Raw genomic sequence first — 19,078 nt, forward strand, 5'->3', positions numbered from 1 at the left:
GCAGCTTGGGCCACCTTATACCCATTCCAGTTCTTCAGGTGATGGTGGCCAGGGCCCAGCCGGTCCCTGTCCTGGTTCCTAGAGCAGCTAGGGCCCAGTGTGTCCCCGCATCCATACCAGTTCCTCAGGTGGGGGCAGCTGGTGTCCATTGTTGCCTGCTCCTACGGTGAGGCCAGTCCACCTCTGGGCCTGTACCAAATCCTTGCGTGAGGGTGGCCGGTGTCCAGCAGGCTCCTGTACCCACAGGGCAAAGGCAGCTGACACTCAGTCCACTCCTGCACTCGTATCTGTTCCTTCGGTGGGGGTGGCTGGTGTCCAGCTAGCTCCTGCGCCTACCCCTGCTCCTAGGGTGAGAGTGGCCAGGACCTGAACCTTTCCCTGCATCCATACCTGTTTCTCGGGTGGTAATGGATGGGGTTTGGCCAGTTCCTCCACCCATTCCGGTTCCCAGGAATAGATGGCTAAGCCCTCAACGCGAGCTCCAGCCGCAGCACCCAGAGCCTGCAGCAAGCTCTGCACAGCCCCGACCACAGGTTTCTGCACCAAACTTTTGGTTCAGACTCTGGGGCCGGAAGGAAGAAACGCACATGGACACAAGACAGACCGGGGAGACAAAGGGAGGAGACACAAAGAGGGAGACACAGAAACAGTTAAGGGAGACGAGACACTGTGGGAGAGGGAGACATGAATGCACATGACGGAAAGGGAAAGATGGAATGAAACACAAGGAGGGAAATGTGAACAGAAAAAGGAAAAGAAATGCAACGACCTGTCCAAGACACAGAAGTGCGAGGAGCGATACAGACACATAAACACAGACTACAAGAGAGGGAGACACAAAGACAAAGGCACAAAATGGACCCAACAAACAAGAGAACGTAAACCAGAAATTACATTACAACACAAATAAATCACAAAAACGCGCTCTCAAAATGGTCGGTCAAATGACCCAGAACCATGACACGTAGTTCTGAATAGCCGTTAGCTGACATGTTTTGTTTGTCATGGTTAAAAAAAATAGTTCCAAAATAAAAATGAACTGACTTTGCAGATGTTACCACAACTTTGGTTTGAGCTATGTCTTCAGTGTTGGAAGAATCAGAAGACAAAGTTGCATTATGAATGTGACCCACAAACTCTTGCTGACTGGCAGACTGGGAGGAGATAATTGTAAGTCTGATGTGCTAAATTCAGCATGCCAGCATGCCAAATGAAACTGAAACTGGTTGTTGTGATTGTTGTTCTCATCCCCGTTATCACAGCTATGGCTGTAAAACTCTGGAGATTTCAGATAGGTACTTGATGAAGACTACAGTTAGATCTATTTACGTTGTACCAAAATGATAAACTAATCCAATAGCACATTCACAGATGGTGTACAGTTATTTTTGGTAAATGGTATGTCATCCAGATATGGGCCAGGTCTGGCAATGATGGCACTGTTTATGTGATGGCATGCCACATCTGGCCTGATTGTGGTGTATGTGGCCCAGGCTCATAGAAAACAGGTCTGGCCCAGATCCGGCATCAAGCTGGCACTTCTGACTGACTGGTGTCATGGAGGGTGTCTGTCAAAAAGATGTGGGCCAGGTTTGGCAATGATGGCACTATTTATGTTCCTATTTTCCTATTTTAGTTAGAAGACCCAAATGCCATGTTGCAACACTATACTGCTATGGTAGCCAACGTTTCAAATGCAAGGGTTTATGCATGAGTGTACACTTTATCCAAAACCTTGTGAGGGTTTACTCATGTTTACTACTGGGAGGCTGTAGCTCAGGAGGAGGTCACCTACTAATCGGAAGGTTAGTGGTTCGATCTCTAGCTCCTCCAGTCTGCATGTCAAGAGTGTGAATGCAGTTAGGAAGCACTCAGTTTAGAGAAAGTGTGTGATTGGGTGAATGTGGCATGTTGTATAGAGCACTATGAGTAATCCATGAGAGTAGAAAAGCGCTATATAAGCATCAGTCCATTCACTATCTGAATAAAGTTTCGTCATGCTACTTTTGCGCTATTATGTTCCGGCACATCTTGTTATTAGTTGGCTTGATTAAGGTACACATTAGGCTGACATCTGGGGCCAGAGCTGAAACTGTTCTGGGCCAGCACAGGTCCAGCAGTGTGTCTGCAACTGGCCCGTGGCTGCACACAACTTACACATGGCCCACATACCGCAAAAAATGACGGCCCTTTTGTGGCCCAGATCTACTTTGCCAGAGGTAATCCACACATGGGCCAGTTTGTGAGTCTGAAGGTTTGGGACCTGATTGACGTGAGGCGCTGACGTGAGGACACCTGTGGCCCTGGTTTTCCTGAAACAAGAGGATCTAGCGATGGCTTCCAAGGGCAGCCAACGATTCATTGCTATGGACCAGGGTTGTAGTGGTGCACAAAAGTTACAGTTTTGTATATAAGCTAATTTATATAACATTTATGTAACATTCTGTCATTTATGTTAAACAATGAGAATATTCCAATGTGTCTTATTCCTAATGAAACAATAGTGGTACCAATACTTCCAACTTATAAAGGCAGCTTATGTAGGGGAGGCTGGTCTGTCATGACTGATGAGATCATCAGTTTGCCAAATCTGAAGACATTTTAATGACAACTGAATCTCTGTGACTTTTACTTTCCAGAGTTAAGACAACAAAACACGCCTTTCAGTTTCATTGTGAAAATGCCTGTTTGGAGACCTGTGATGCAAATCTGTGTTTAAAGCACTCTGGGTCAGCTTCTGTTGTTATCTGTAGTAGACTTGACAGTCAGCACAAAAATGTTAATATTATGTTATTTTATTATGTTGAGACATTTTTCATACTGCATGTTTGAAGTGTATTTGTTTAATTTCCAATAAAAAATATTTATTTAACACAATGCAGTGGACTGAATGCATCATCTGAATGTCTGAACATAGTTTACAGGTAATCTGTGTGCTAAAGAAACTGCTATGATGTATCAAAACACAAACATTAACTAATGCTGAAGAACCGACATGTGTTGTGACTGAAACATCACTTCCATCATTAAATGAGCTACTTGGTTGGATCTCTGCGTCTCTGAAAGGACTTTAAAAGAGAAGCAGCAAAAAAAAAAAAAAAAAGCATCAAGAGGAGGAAATAAATCCCTCAGACAGACCCAGACGCCAAATGTTTTACATTGGTCACATCATTCTGAGTGAGCTCTAATCACCGCTATGCAAAAATTAACAATGATAAGCAGCTTCATAATTTTGAGATGAGTGACTGTGGTACCAACAATCATTCCAAGTTAAAGCTGATTAAATACATTTTTGCCCAAATTTTGTGAGACTGGACAAAAAGGACCTGTTGATTCGAAAAAGTAAACAATGAGTGCACCAGCTGATGTGACAATTGTGCTCAACAAGGAGCTTCACTAAGTTGCTAATTTATTCAGGGCTGATTCAGTCGGTTCACTCGAAGAGCATTTGTGTTGCTGCATGCTAAACAAATCTAGATCAGGACACATCTTCGTGGTAAATCAATCTCACGTTGTTATTCACACAAACTCACATCACTACCCTCTGCTGTAGCAAGGTGACACTTGCACAGCCTCATATCAAAGGGTTTACTCCTCCACAGGCTGTACGTTTCAAACCCACACTAGCTAAAGGCTCCACACTGAGATGCACTTGAACCTACTAAGCCTTGCTAACATAATATAATCATGCATGATGAAAAAAGATACTTGATTATAGTATTAATACTTTATTTAGTTTGGGGCCAATAGTCTGCTTCATGCAATGTTAGCAGTTACAGAATCAACAGAGAACCTCAGCGAGTGCTCGATATCAGGAATTTTTGTCACGTATTATTACTGACACGTCTGATGCTGAGTTAAACCTTTTCAAAGAGCTGCGTAACCACTAGCGCAAAGTCTTATTTAAAACATCTAATTGTAAAGACAACAAATATCTAATATATCAAAATGATACAGACTGACTGCTTTTGTAGATGTATTTTAAACTTGAGACTGTAAGACTAAGACTGTATTTTAAAATAAGTCATCTATTAAATATATCCTATTAACCAGCATTATCTGAAATGCTGTCAAACAATAAAATATTGATGTTCTGTTCTTCCTAAAGCTTTAGGTTTGCACCATTTTCCTAAATCTGGTGGCACCGTCAGGCTGAGGAACGGTACATATAAAAGAGCAGCCCGCCTCTTTATGTAGAGATCACTTTTACTGGAGCACAGTTCAGTTAGCAACATTGCAGTGGTCATACACACAATGCTGAAATTTAAGTGGATTGCAGTTTTACTCTACACCTTCAGTAAGTAGACCTATCACTTTTTTTCCTCATACAAGAATTACATTTTGTTGAGTAATCCAAGAGAACTGAATCTTGAGACACTGAATGGCCAGTGTAGTTCATAGGTATTGTTTGGTTTTGGTGGAGTTTGAAGTTTATTTTGTTGTTTGGTTCAGGTTGGATCTCTTCCATAGTCACACAGTTTTATGCTGTGGAGGTTCAGGCTGGTGAAGAAGTCACACTGGAGTGCTCCAACTTTAGCAGACATACTGGTCACATAACCTGGTTCAAAATGACCAACAGACCCAACGTGAGCAGAATCTCATCTATGGTCAGTGCTGAAGGAAATGCTTCTCTCCAAGATGGTTTTCAAGCTGGCAAATTTAACATGACGTCCAACACCTCTGTGCTGTTTCTCAAGATCAAACATCTGGATTCATCTGACTCTGGCTTGTATTTCTGTGGAGAGTACAATGATGAAAAGACGGTAATTTCAAGTGGAACATATTTAAAGGTGCAAGGTAAGAGTGTAATTATGTTTTCTGTCATTTAAATCTTGTTATTTTGCATGACTTTTTACTGTCATAGGCAGTATATTACACAAAGTTTTATTTAAATTGTCCATTTTGTAGATGTGTTTGATGGATTAACAAATGTGATGCCTGTGATCCTGGGCAGTTTAATTGTTCTCCTTCTACTGGTCATCATTGGTCTGGCTGTCCAAATCAGGAAATTTCACTCAGGTATTTATATGATTTGATTTCATTTAAATTACAAATACAAAAGCAGAAGCGAATTACTGACGGATGGATTGTTCCTGTCATTTAGCTCAAGATGATGGACAGAATCCACAACAGAGTGAGGTAATCTATTTAAGATTTATTCTCACCAAGCAAGATATTAAACTTAACTGCCTTGAACCCATTTAGGGTAACAGTTGGAGGCCGTGCCTGACCATACCAGGCTTGAATATGCACATTTTAAGGAATTACAGGATGCTAAAATCCAAATTAAGTCTCACATATTCATTTTGGCATTGCAGTTTTTCTGTCAAAAGCTCTTTCATTTTAATGATGAAAGTTCAGTAGCTGGACCCCAACACCAGAAGGGTTCCCTGTGACCTTCTGGATGTTAAGAGGTTAACAAGTAATGTGCAGGATTAGTGACTTTGAACATTTTCATTTACAGAATGTGGACTCTGATGACATGAACTATGCAGCACTGAATTTCCATCCCAAAGCTAAAATCAGAAGGCCTGTACCACAGAGTGAGCTGGACACAAATGTGGTGTATGCTTCTACGAAACACTTGAAAAACAACAGGAAGATCAGCACAGAGTGAAAGCTGTCACACTGATCTCTCGTGAGGGATTTGACACATACACACATGCATATATTCAGTCCTGTTTTTTGAGTATTAAAATCTGATGAACTGAACGGACGAACATGAATATCTCAAGGATTATAATATATAACATGATTATATTATATTTTATTATATTATAACTGTATAACACAATAATGATAATATTATTTACACTTTTCAAGCTTTAACTATCAAAAAGAAAGAAAGAGCAACCCAATTTTGGGCCATTTTCACAACTTTCTAGTTGTAACTGTAACTGAGAAAATACCTTTTTTTTAGCACTATCTGAAAATTCAGTTTCTATTTGCATGTAAATTATTATAATAATATATAATAATATTAATTTGTATAAATTTTTATTCTAAAGTATTATTCTAAGGTAATAAGGTAAAAGGTAAAATGAAATATGTATTCTTTTTGAAACTAAAAAGATATTTCTACTAATTAAGCAAATAGCAAACTGAATTTGTTATAACCTAATTTCACACACACACGACTTCTCTGAGAAATCAAGCATAACAAGCAACCACTGTTCCACACACTGTGGCGATCTTCAAACTTCATGTAAGAGATTTACTTCTCTGCAGCTTCTGTAAGTCCTGGAACTGAAATACCTACAAATCACTGATTTTATTCATTATTCTTCTCTTCTTTTGCTAATTTTTTTTCTTTATTATCAAAGAATTTATGTCTCTTTTGTTTCAGCCCAGGCAGTTCAGTTTGGTGAAGAATTCAAACTGCTCTACTGCAAACTTCTTCTCAGATATTCTGCCTTAGATACATAAACAGAAGCAGTCCTATTTGTCTGACCTACGTGCTCAGATTTTATTAGCAACATTTATATCTACATTCAACAAAGTATTCAAAGTATTAATGTGATAATGGCTGTAGTAAGTAATAAATTGGGCACATCATTTTTATCATTTAGGTGGAAATAAGAATCTTAACAAATAATGTAGAGATGTGAATAAACAGGTGACACAGCATAGCAAACACAGACATTTGAAATAAATTAATGCTTATCTTTAAAGAAGACCTTTCATAAATCTCCTTACCATCTGTCACACATATACTGGTACATTTGTGTATGTTCATATTAAAGATGGCCAAAGTTTCAGATAATGAGGTCGTCTTACGTACGAATAACCCCTGTGAGTCATAAGTACAGACGGCTGATTGTTCAGAGATAAATTTAGTCGTTAAACCCTTGCATCAGTTTGATGTCACAGATATAACTAATCTCACCTACACAGGTCTGGTTGGTAAATCTACAGTTTATGACGGGCAGCCAATCAACAGAAAGCTAGCGTAAACGGACAGTGAGGGCATCAGGAGGATTAGTTTAAAAGGAAATCATGAAAAACTGCTTCAGTAGTTGCCAAGAATAACTTTATGATGATGAGCTTAAATGCCCTCTTCTGAGAGCTATTAAGCTCTGTTGTTTAGTTGCATCTCATAAAGGGAAATCGTGTTTGACTCTTATGACTCAGCTCTTGATCTAGACTCTGATGATCATCAGGATGTAACACTTCATCTGCATGGAACAATTAAAACCAGGAGGCATGCAACAGGGGAGAAATAAGAAACTCGTGTTATCCATGCTGCAACCAGACAGCCTGAACACAACCAACTTTTTAAGATAGCGTTGATACGTTGTGTCTGTCCCAAAAAAATAAGATCGCTTCTGTATTGTGATTAAAAGTTAAGCTTGTAATAAATATGATGAACAGGATATTGTTGTCTTTATTAATTTTGATGTTGAAGGACATAAGTCAGGACATTAAAGACTGTCAAGTGTTTCTTAAGCTGAGAGTTAGATGGAGGTTTGCAGCAGTTGAGGAGAGAGTGAGATATACATCATGAGCAACAGGAAACAATAACACGGTGTGGTCTGAGCAAAGCTGACTTTGAGATCGTGAGGTCTGTCACATCAAATATCTGTCTCTTGTTTGTCTGTTGTTGTCTTGTTTGGGGTTTTTTTTTCTAAATAAAAAAAAAAAATTGTTTCTCAGCAGAACCACCTGTCTTCAGTATGCTATGACAGAGCAGGTGTAACGCTGGTGTAATGAGTGTTTTTTGAGTTTGGACAACTTTTCTGATGCTGCAACACAAAATTTATAATAATAATAATAATAATAATAAAGTATAACAATCCAGGAAATGATGTATGCAATGTTTATTGTAGATTCATATCATTTGTTGGAACATTTTCAATATAATTATCCGATAAATAATATAGCTGCGGATGCATATCCATGACACACAGTGCTTTCTCACCTCAGATGCTAAAACCCCAACGTGGTGACCCACAGAATGCAAACGCTCAGGCGTTAAGATGGCAACTTTTTTTATAGTATATTATTTATCGGATAATTATATTTAAAATGTTCCAACAAGATGAACATCATGGACAAGTCGGGTTTAGTACTGTCACGTGAGGCCTAGCAGTCAGCTAGAAGCCAGAGCTGCCTACACTGACATACCTGTCAATCAAAGTGACCAAGTCCATCATTTTAAGCCTCAAGAATGTCTAAATAGATGAGGTAGTCTTGGGGAAATTACTCCTTTTAGAGCCATATTTAAGAGGACATAAGAACTGCAGATTTTAGCTCTTTACTAGTTGGTTTCATTTTCCAGCCCCAGAAATTGCTCTTTAATTACAACTTATATATTTACTAGTTGTACCGATATCGCCCTCTAGTGGTCACAGCAATTAAAACATATCTAAGATAGTGGTAAAAGATACACAAAGTCTGTTTGGGGACCAGAATAGGTTAATTGTTTCTTTTTTTCACTACAGTCATTATTTTTCATCCATTATTTATTTTCCACCGTAACTGCAGCTCAGGAATAAACCATTAATCTTTCAGATTAAACTCCTATTGAGACTTCTGTGTATAAATGAGCATTTATTGACCTTTGCTTTGCTTTTGTAAGACATTATCTATTTTTTGCATATGACCTCACCTGTCCATTATTGCATTTACTCTGTGGTAACATTCACACCAGTGCGGTATTTCTATCTATATCTTGAATCAGGTCTTCAGCTGCCTGAGTCACAGCCACATACAGCAAGCCGCTGTATCTTTTGGTGGACTTCCTGTTGTTATTTAACCTGTCTATAAGTGTGAGATGTGGCGTGGCAGTTGCACAGCCTCAGATTATATTCTCCGGTCTGTACCAGGGTGATAGCCACAGCAAAGGTGCTGGTGCACAAGTACACAGTCTGCCTATAAGCTGCTGCTTCAAATAAGAAGCTATCTATATGCGGCTTCAGACTGCACAACCTTGGGAACCTTTACTGGTACACAATCTTTCGATGTATCTGATAAGTGGATTGATCCAGGCATGTTTCCAATTTTGTCACATTTTGTGTGGGTCAAATAAAACAGGTCTAACAGACGTGAGTGAAGTGCCCTGCCCCCACCTTCTTCAAATCAAACAAAACTGATGTCAAACGTGCTGTGTGCTGATTTTGTTTTAAAGACATTAAAAAGATGAACCTTTTGTGTGACTCCCCATTTACATGCAGAAATTGGAATATATCACATATTCAAATTATTCAAACCAATGAAGTGTGTTCTAGTCTTTGTAATAAGATATTGCGATCAGTAGTATTGAATACTGGACTGATGTCCAACAGGACAAGCACAAAGATGAGCATAACAAGGTCATTAGTAACCTTCACTGCTGTTTCTGTGATAAGATTCACTCTAAAACTCTGAATAAAAATATTCAAATGAACCATTCCTCAATTCTGTCTTGAAAGAGATATTTAAAATTAAAGCAGTAAATAACGATAAGAGGTTTTGAGCATTCTTGTAGGAATGTGTAACAGACATGTTAGTGGCATACAGGGAGTGCAGAATTATTAGGCAAATGAGTATTTTGTCCACATCATCCTCTTCATGCATGCTGTCTTACTCCAAGCTGTATAGGCTCTAAAGCCTACTACCAATTAAGCATATTAGGTGATGTGCATCTCTGTAATGAGAAGGGGTGTGGTCTAATGACATCAACACCCTATATCAGGTGTGCGTAATTATTAGGCAACGTCCTTTCCTTTGGCAAAATGGGTCAAAAGAAGGACTTGACAGGCTCAGAAAAGTCAAAAATAGTGAGATATCTTGCAGAGGGATGCAGCAGTCTCAAAATTGCAAAGCTTCTGAAGCGTGATCATCGAACAATCAAGCGTTTCATTCAAAATAGTCAACAGGGTCGCAAGAAGCGTGTGGAAAAACCAAGGCGCAAAATAACTGCCCATGAACTGAGAAAAGTCAAGCGTGCAGCTGCCAAGATGCCACTTGCCACCAGTTTGGCCATATTTCAGAGCTGCAACATCACTGGAGTGCCCAAAAGCACAAGGTGTGCAATACTCAGAGACATGGCCAAGGTAAGAAAGGCTGAAAGACGACCACCACTGAACAAGACACACAAGCTGAAACGTCAAGACTGGGCCAAGAAATATCTCAAGACTGATTTTTCTAAGGTTTTATGGACTGATGAAATGAGAGTGAGTCTTGATGGGCCAGATGGATGGGCCCGTGGCTGGATTGGTAAAGGGCAGAGAGCTCCAGTCCGACTCAGACGCCAGCAAGGTGGAGGTGGAGTACTGGTTTGGGCTGGTATCATCAAAGATGAGCTTGTGGGGCCTTTTCGGATTGAGGATGGAGTCAAGCTCAACTCCCAGTCCTACTTCCAGTTTCCAGCCTCCACCACTCTCAGCACTGGAACCCCCCAGGGGTGTGTTCTGAGCCCCCTGCTGTACTCTTTGTACACATATGACTGTGTGGCCACTACCAGCTCCACCACCATCATCAAGTTTGCTGACGACACCGTCGTGGTGGGCCTGATCTCTGATAACAACGAGACGGCCTACCTGAAGGAGATTAGGAATCTGGAGAACTGGTGCCAGAGGAACAACCTCCTTCTAAACGTCAGTAAGACAAAGGAGCTGATAGTGGACTTCAGCACTAAGCAGGAGAGGAACTACCAGACCCCCGTCATCAACGAGTGCCCAGTGGAGAGAGTGGACAGCTTCAAATACCTCGGAGTTCACATCACGCAGGACCTGTCATGGTCCTGTCACATCAACACCGTGGTGAAAAAGGCCCGACAGCGTCTCTACCACCTCAGACGCTTGAGAGACTTCCAACTGCCCTCCAAGGTGCTCAGGAACTTTTACTCGTGCACCATAGAGAGCATCCTGGCGGGAAACATCTTAACCTGGTTCGGGAACAGCACCATGCAGGACAGACGAGCTCTACAGAGGGTTGTGCGGTCAGCTGAGCGCACCATCCGCTCCGAGCTCCCTGACCTGCACTCAATCTACAGCAGGCGGTGCTGGACCAAGGCCAGGAAGATCGTGAAGGACCTCAGCCATCCCAACAACAGACTGTTCTCTCTGTTGAGGTCAGGAAAGCGATTCCGCTCCCTGAAGACCAACACAGAGAGACTGAGGAGGAGCTTCTTCCCGCAGGCGATACGGTCTCTCAATCACACCACCACACAGTACTGACCCACACATATGGTTCTTACACACACACTGGACTTTCTGGACTTTGGTTTTGCACAACACTGGTCACTATATTCTTCATTTCCAGTTAATACTTGTACAGCTGCTGTTATTGTGTATATATTTATTTATATTTAGATTTCTTCATACATTCTTATATAGTTCTATATTGTGTATTGTGTATTTTGTTGTACAGTTATTTTATTTTCAACTTTAATTTATATATTTATCTTTATCTTATTCTTCCCAGTTAAATTTACCCTTCATTCTAATTTGTGTTGTACAGCTATTTCATTTTTAACCTTAATTTATATTTTATTCCTTCCTAGTTAAATTTACCCTTTTTAATTTTTCATATTTATTTCCTATCTTATTCATAGCCTTTTCCTTTTTTGTTTTCTTTAGGTCACGAGCAGTTGTCCAAGCATTTCACTACATATCGTACTGTGTATGACTGTGTACGTGACAAATAAAATTTGAATTTGAATTTGGAAGACACCTTCTTCAAGCAGTGGTACAGGAAGAAGTCTGCATCCTTCAAGAAAAACATGATTTTCATGCAGGACAATGCTCCATCACACGCGTCCAAGTACTCCACAGCGTGGCTGGCAAGAAAGGGTATAAAAGAAGAAAGACTAATGACATGGCCACCTTGTTCACCTGATCTGAACCCCATTGAGAACCTGTGGTCCATCATCAAATGTGAGATTTACAAGGAGGGAAAACAGTACACCTCTCTGAACAGTGTCTGGGAGGCTGTGGTTGCTGCTGCACGCAATGTTGATGGTGAACAGATCAAAACACTGACAGAATCCATGGATGGCAGGCTTTTGAGTGTCCTTGCAAAGACAGGTGGCTATATTGGTCGCTGATTTGTTTTTGTTTTGTTTTTGAATGTCAGAAATGTATATTTGTGAATGTGGAGATGTTATATTGGTTTCACTGGTAAAAATAAATAATTGAAATGGGTATATATTTGTTTTTTGTTAAGTTGCCTAATAATTATGCACAGTAATAGTTACCTGCACACAGATATCCCCCTAAAATAGCTAAAACTAAAAACAAACTAAAAACTACTTCCAAAAACATTCAGCTTTGATATTAATGAGTTTTTTGGGTTCGTTGAGAACATGGTTGTTGTTCAATAATAAAATTATTCCTCAAAAATACAACTTGCCTAATAATTCTGCACTCCCTGTACATATGTGGGCTGGTCGGGGTCAGTGCATGACTCCAGGGTGCTCCACAACAGCCCACTGTACTGGCAGGCCATTTACCCTCCTCCAGTGCATTTCATCCTCACAGATGGAGGGTACCCATCTGTCCAACATCCACTCCCTCTTATCATTCCCTACAAGAGGCCAGTCCAAGGTGTGGGTGCCCAGCGCTTCAACTCTCATCAATCCAGGTCATGGTCTATTATAGAGCATGCTTTTGGAATGATGAAGACAAGGTTCCATGCCATCTTCCTCCAAGCGCTGGAGGTGCACCACACCTTTGTACCATATATAAGTCATTAGAATACATCTTTATTGTTTTTAGTGTATGTGCATGTATAAACACTTTATTTACAGAACGAAACATCTGTTTCAGGTCATAGCAGCATGTGCTGTTCTGCATAACATCTGCCTTGGTGTTGGTGACATTGCGGCCCCGGGGGATGAGCCCAAGGATGATATGCAAGATGAAGGGGAGACTGGTTTGCACCACTTTGATCTTGCATCGTTCTGAATACATTTTAGTGACATGGCAGGCATTAGTCACATCAGCCCTGCAAACCCAAGAGATACATGATGCAGTGGACAATGGAGAAGAGCATCCCTGAACACCTTGTGGAGACCACCCTGTATGATGCTCCACTCAGTAGCTGGAAACACAAACCAAGGGTCTCAGTTGTGGCACCTCCTTCTTCTTTTTGGTCCTGGTCCAGCAGATTCAGCAGCACTGCTCGAGACTTCATACTCAGGCAAATATCAGGCCTGATTAAAGGTGCCTGTGCACACTGGGACACTCAGGTTAATGGAGGTCATTAGGACTGGAGTCCTGGTAGAAGGCCTCTGCCTTAACACCTCATCCATGAGGGCAAACCAAAACTCATGATGGACCAGAAAGACCTCTTAGGACAGAGCTTGCATATGGGCAGAAATCTGTGCCATCAGAAACTGAATTTGAATAAGTTAAATTTGAATTTGAATTGCTCAGATTGAATCTGAATTGTAACTTGAATAAATGCTTTTGAAAACTGAATTTGAATTAGTCTAATTTGAAATTGAATTTATGGTTTGAAAATGATCATCACTAAATTGAAATTGAATTTTATATTTTGAAAATGAATTGATTTGCTTTGAAACTGCATTTTATCCTTTAAAAATTCAGCTCTCGAATAATTTCAGTTTCACTTCTCACCATTCAGTTTCAGTTCTACAATTCAATTTCAGTTCCAAAATTCAGTTTTTTGGAACTTACATCCGGTTCCGGTTCAAGCGCAGATTAATAGAGCTACGTTTTACTAGCGGACCGAAAGTGTTACTGACAGGAATCTACAGCGTCTTTAGCTGAATTAAGACTTCAGAAGTCATTCGTCATGTCGAATGAACTCTCAGGTTGGTAATACATGTATAAGAACAAGCGTCATGTTAACAAATGATAGCCGTACGGTAACTTTTATGCTTATTGTAGCTGCTAGCTAAAAACGCTAATTTAGCGTAGTTTGCCCTGAATTCAGCTTTGACAACAAATATGATCGACTGTTTCTAGTAGAATTCCAAAGTTGTCATCTTGGACCCTCTCAGAGTACCCCCTCTGTATGCTTGCAGAGACCCCTACAGTAGGGAAACATGCAAAATGGTGTCCAAACCTTTGTGTTTTAGCTTTATTTATGTCTTACACAGCATCCCAACTCTTTAGCTAACTTAATAACTTTAGCTAAAGTGAATAGTTAGTCTAATTCATTAGTGCAGCATTACTGGATCACCTCTGTTTGAAGTGGTATAATGTGATATATAACTATCACTGAAACAGCAAACTTTGTAAATAAGCAAACAACACTTCTCATTCTCTAAACGTTTGGCCACAGCTGTAGATTATACTATCAGTGCTTGTTCACTCTTGACAATAATTACATTTCTAAATTTACTTTGTGCATTTACAGGTAAACAATATCTAATATTTTATCTAAATGACTGCTTTGTCTTTGAAAAGGGTGAAGAGCCTGAGGCCGGTGACAGTCCAGTTCTACTCTAAGTACATCCTTACAGTGGCTCACAGGACAAGGCCACATTCTTGTCCTGCCAGAAGAGAAGAGAAGCTTCAGAGTCTTCATGCAGTTCAACCACACCTGTCATATTCCATATGACAGGGGTCTCAAACTCCAGTCCTCAAGGGCCAGTGTCATGCAACTTTTCCATGCCCTCGAGGACTGGAGTTTGAGACCCCTGCCGTATGGTGTTTATGCTGTTTTCTACCCCACAGTTACAGCATGTCTGGCTGCCTGTTCAGCATATGCAAAAATATATGATGAGTTCAAGCATGTGATGACTAAGGCCTTCCATTGTGGTGTTTGTCATCACATGTCACAGACATCTGGATGATCATTTGGAATAAACTAAAAACTAAAAACTTGTTACTTCAACTTATCTTTATTATTGTTCTTATTTTACACTTTTCATTGTTAGGCATTAGGTTTATTTGCAGTAGTCCTTTCCAACTTCTTTCCCTCTTCCATGTTACTGTGGCAGCTTGTCAGCATCTATTTGGGGTTGGGAGTGGAACAGAAAGTAAGGAAATCCAAAGTGCCATTAAAACCAGGAGAGGTTCTTATATTTCAGAAGAAGGGATTAATTCAAAAGACCTCAATGCCATATTTTATTTAGGAACCCTAGAGAGCACTTTGCAAAATAACACATTCTTATAATTTCACCCTCAGATGAGCCAAGCTACGACTGTCAGGGAAGGTGATGTAGGTACAGAGCATATGAGAGTGGTTACGTTTGTCTCTTGTCTAGATGAAGGCACAAGAGGGATGGATGGCAAGGCGTAGAGATTCAGTATCTTCAGTCTTCAGTGGACACTCCATTTCTGGCACAAACCACCTGTAAAAGATGGTCGATTTAGGAGGTGACCCGACAACTTCAGCCTGTCAAACATATTAATGGAGCAGTATGTTTAAAAAAAAAAAAAAAAAAAAATCTAATTAAGTAGAATTATTATGGTAGTTAAACACAGTGATAGTTGTATATCATATTATATCACTTCAAACAGAGGTGATCCAGTAATGCTGCACTAATGAATTAGACTAACTATTCACTTTAGCTAAAGTTATTAAGTTAGCTAAAGAGTTGGGATGCTGTGTAAGACATAAATAAAGTATTTTAGTATTTATTTATTTATTGTCATTGTCAAGAACAATGAAATTGCGTTTGGGGCTTCCATACAACCCAAAAAAAAGAAGAAAATAATAAATACCCCTTAAAACCCAAGTGTACATATTTAACCCAGTGTGACTCCAATGCAATAAGACAATCCTTAGCAATAATGTTCGTAGAAATTCAGACAAAGACCTGAGAAACATGACAAAATACAACAATGCAACCCATTCAATATTATTGTACTGTGAGATATGATATCAGATATGATAGTTATCTATTTAAGAAAGAGGGGGGGGCAGGAGGGGGAAGAGAATAAAGATATGATGCACCAAATAAAGCTAAAATACAAAGGTTTGGACACCGTTTTGCATGTTTCCCTACTGTAGGGGTCTCTGCAAGCATACAGAGGGGGTACTCTGAGAGGGTCCAAGATGACAACTTTGGAATTCTACTAGAAACAGTCGATCATATTTGTTGTCAAAGCTGAATTCAGGGCAAACTACGCTAAATTAGCGTTTTTAGCTAGCAGCTACAATAAGCATAAAAGTTACCGTACGGCTATCATTTGTTAACATGACGCTTGTTCTTATACATGTAGTACATTTATTACCAACCTGAGAGTTCATTCGACATGACGAATGACTTCTGAAGTCTTAATTCAGCTAAAGACGCTGTAGATTCCCGTCAGTAACACTTTCGGTCCGCTAGTAAAACGTAGCTCTATTAATCTGCGCTTGAACCAGAACCGGATGTAAGTTCCAAAAAACTGAATTTTAGAACTGAAATTGAATTGTATAACAAACTGAATGGTGAGAAGTGAAACTGAAATTATTCGAGAGCTGAATTTTTAAAGGATAAAATGCAGTTTCAAAGCAAATCAATTCATTTTCAAAATATAAAATTCAATTTCAATTTAGTGATGATCATTTTCAAACCATAAATTCAATTCCAAATTAGAATAATTCAAATTCAGTTTTCAAAAGCATTTATTCAAGTTACAATTCAGATTCAATCTGAGCAATTCAAATTCAAATTTAACTTATTCAAATTCAGTTTCTGATGGCACAGATTTCTGCCCATACTTGCATGCAAAAAAGAAAAATAGTGAAACAAAAGATACAAAACCGACTGGAAAAAAACACACGCTTGAAGCCTACAGCTATGTGAAACCAACAGTGAGTAACCTTAATGTCAACTTGGAGTGTAATTTTCTGTAATTATATATGCTTATAATTTTAGAAAGTTACGCCCAATTTTGCAAACAACAAAGTCATATGCAACATTTTACCTAAAAATTCAGCCTGTCAGGTTTTGGAGAAACAGGACTGGATAGGTGAGAGTTAATTTTTGAATTTATTTTTTTAATAGTGAACAAACAAGCAAAGATGTGCAAAAACAGTTTGAATAGCATGGTTTCCTCCGTGACAATCTCCCAACTTCCGAACAGTGAATTCTCCTCTTGGTCCGTGGTACAAGAAACAACTCCCTCAGCAATATTTATAAAAGTGCTCGGCTCCCCCCACACTCTCCCTTCTGGTTTGTTTGCAAAACAAGACACAATTTAGTTCATTTCTCACCGACAAAGGACAAAGACAGGTTCACCTGAGCGAGCCGGAGTTTACTGACTCACTTAGTGATCCCAAACCTCAGCCACTCTGTTTCAGGGTGAGCCTATGACGAGGATCATCAGCAGCAGGTGAGTATGATTGTTGGCAGGTGTGGCTGACTTCAGGGCGGGAAACTCTCCAGCCTTGGTGTTGCACATAAACAAGAACCTAGAGACACACATACACACAATGCAAAATCTTTCAAAATGACTGGTGTTCAAGTTCTTCCTCTCGTGGTTTCATGCTACGACTTGTCAGCCACAGAGCTTTTGTTCAGATCCCCTGATGGTTTGTGTTACTGTGGCATCTGACACACACCCAAGTCCTTCGCTGCAGGCTGTCTGATCCAAACATAATGATCATCACTGCTGAATGATGATGATGTGATGGTTCAGTAAATTTACTGAACCAACCATTATCACAAGAAAGGCTTTAAAATTCGAATTTGCAGAGTAACCTTTTGCTTTTAAATGTATATTATAAATATAAATGTATACATATTTATTTTGCTGCACGATTTAGCTTAATCAGTTAAATCACCACCACTCTGCACAAGGTTTAACTGCTGACAAGAACAGCACTTAAACTTTCCGCTGTCATTAAAATGGACAACAGAGAAAATTTAGACGATATTGTGTAAACATGGGGTCAGAAGGTACTCCTTTTTCTTGGGCCATTACCCAGCCCTTCCCGTCCTCCTCCTTTCCCCACTGGACCCTAACTCTAAAATCAATCTGCGGTCACCTTCCTTGTATTTTACCTTTGTGTAACTGTGCTTTGAAGCTTTGCTAATCAGTAAATCACTGCCAGCGAATCATAATTCAAAAGAAAACTCAGCAGCGTAAAGTGAAGTTATGTATGAATGTAGTTTTATGCACAGCCCACTGATCTCACTTTTAGTGGAGAAATCATAATCATACACAGCAAATCCAGCATGTCCAAATTAACACTGTCGGATTTGATTTCAACACTATTAAAGTGTCTATATGGGTCCACACCAGAGTGTTAATTTAACTCTTTTTGGAGAGTTGGTACGTTAACTCTGATTTAGTGTTAAACACCAAATCTGTCTGGAGTTGATAATTTAACACTTGGTGTTAAGAGTTTATATATTAACTCTCAAAGAGTATTTTAGTTTAACTACGTAAGAGTTATCTTCTAATTCATTCTAAAAAGCGGGAATTTTACTGTTCTGAACTTCTAGAAATTTCTTTTGGAAATAAACATTTACTAAAAAGACGCAATGGTTTTTGAAAAACATTTATTCTGAACTGTGCACCACAATTTCAAAACATTTTCTGAAAGATGTAACAGTATACATGTTCTCACTTTCATTAGAATTTTGTTTATCAAAATGTCTGACATAGTAAATGCAAATAACAGCATTCTCATCACTTATTTCTTCAATACAATATGCATGTCCTTCATTCATCCCTTTGTGGAACTTCAACGCACTTCTGCTCTCCCCCATATTCCATCTTCACAAGCATATCCTGTGCGGAGATTGAATAAAAATTAGTTGACACTAATTAATGGCACAAATAATCCAGTAATCAATTGCAGCACAGTAAAAAAAAAAAAAGGAATCCTCTTTGAGCCATTACTTGTGTAAAGTATTTTCCCAAAAGACAAGGACACAGGCAACAGGTAATACTGAACTAAATGTAAAACCTCAACCTTTTTAATTTTTACCTAAACCGTGTGCACAAAACTCTGGAGGGATCTAAATGCTAACGTAGAACCCAGTCAGGACGTCTGCTACTGCTGTTTGCTCGTCTTTTTTTTTTTAATTTTTATGGGAGATCATTTTCAGGCTTCGAGTAGCACCATTATACCAACATTTCACATTCTAGACATTGTTTTAGGTGTATTTGACCAAAGGTTTGACTGAAAATTCACATGCAAGCTTTTTTTCAAGGCTGTGGTATTTGCCCGCAAACAATATGTA

The 19,078-nt window shown here is 39.5% G+C and overlaps 1 protein-coding gene across 1 annotated transcript; it reads left to right on the forward strand.

The window, feature by feature from the left end:
- Nucleotides 1–4,189: 4,189 nt before the first annotated feature.
- On the forward strand, nucleotides 4,190–5,726 carry LOC113011693 (uncharacterized). The gene is made up of 5 exons (XM_026151356.1): nucleotides 4,190–4,297; nucleotides 4,453–4,797; nucleotides 4,909–5,019; nucleotides 5,105–5,139; nucleotides 5,465–5,726. Exons 1-5 carry the CDS (start codon nucleotides 4,255–4,257, stop codon nucleotides 5,615–5,617), a joined length of 687 nt encoding a protein of 228 aa, XP_026007141.1. The 5' UTR covers nucleotides 4,190–4,254; the 3' UTR covers nucleotides 5,618–5,726.
- The last annotated feature ends 13,352 nt before the right edge of the window (nucleotides 5,727–19,078 follow it).

This window comes from Astatotilapia calliptera, chromosome 3 (genome assembly GCF_900246225.1).
Source record: "Astatotilapia calliptera chromosome 3, fAstCal1.2, whole genome shotgun sequence".
NCBI classification, from domain to species: Eukaryota; Metazoa; Chordata; class Actinopteri; order Cichliformes; family Cichlidae; genus Astatotilapia; species Astatotilapia calliptera.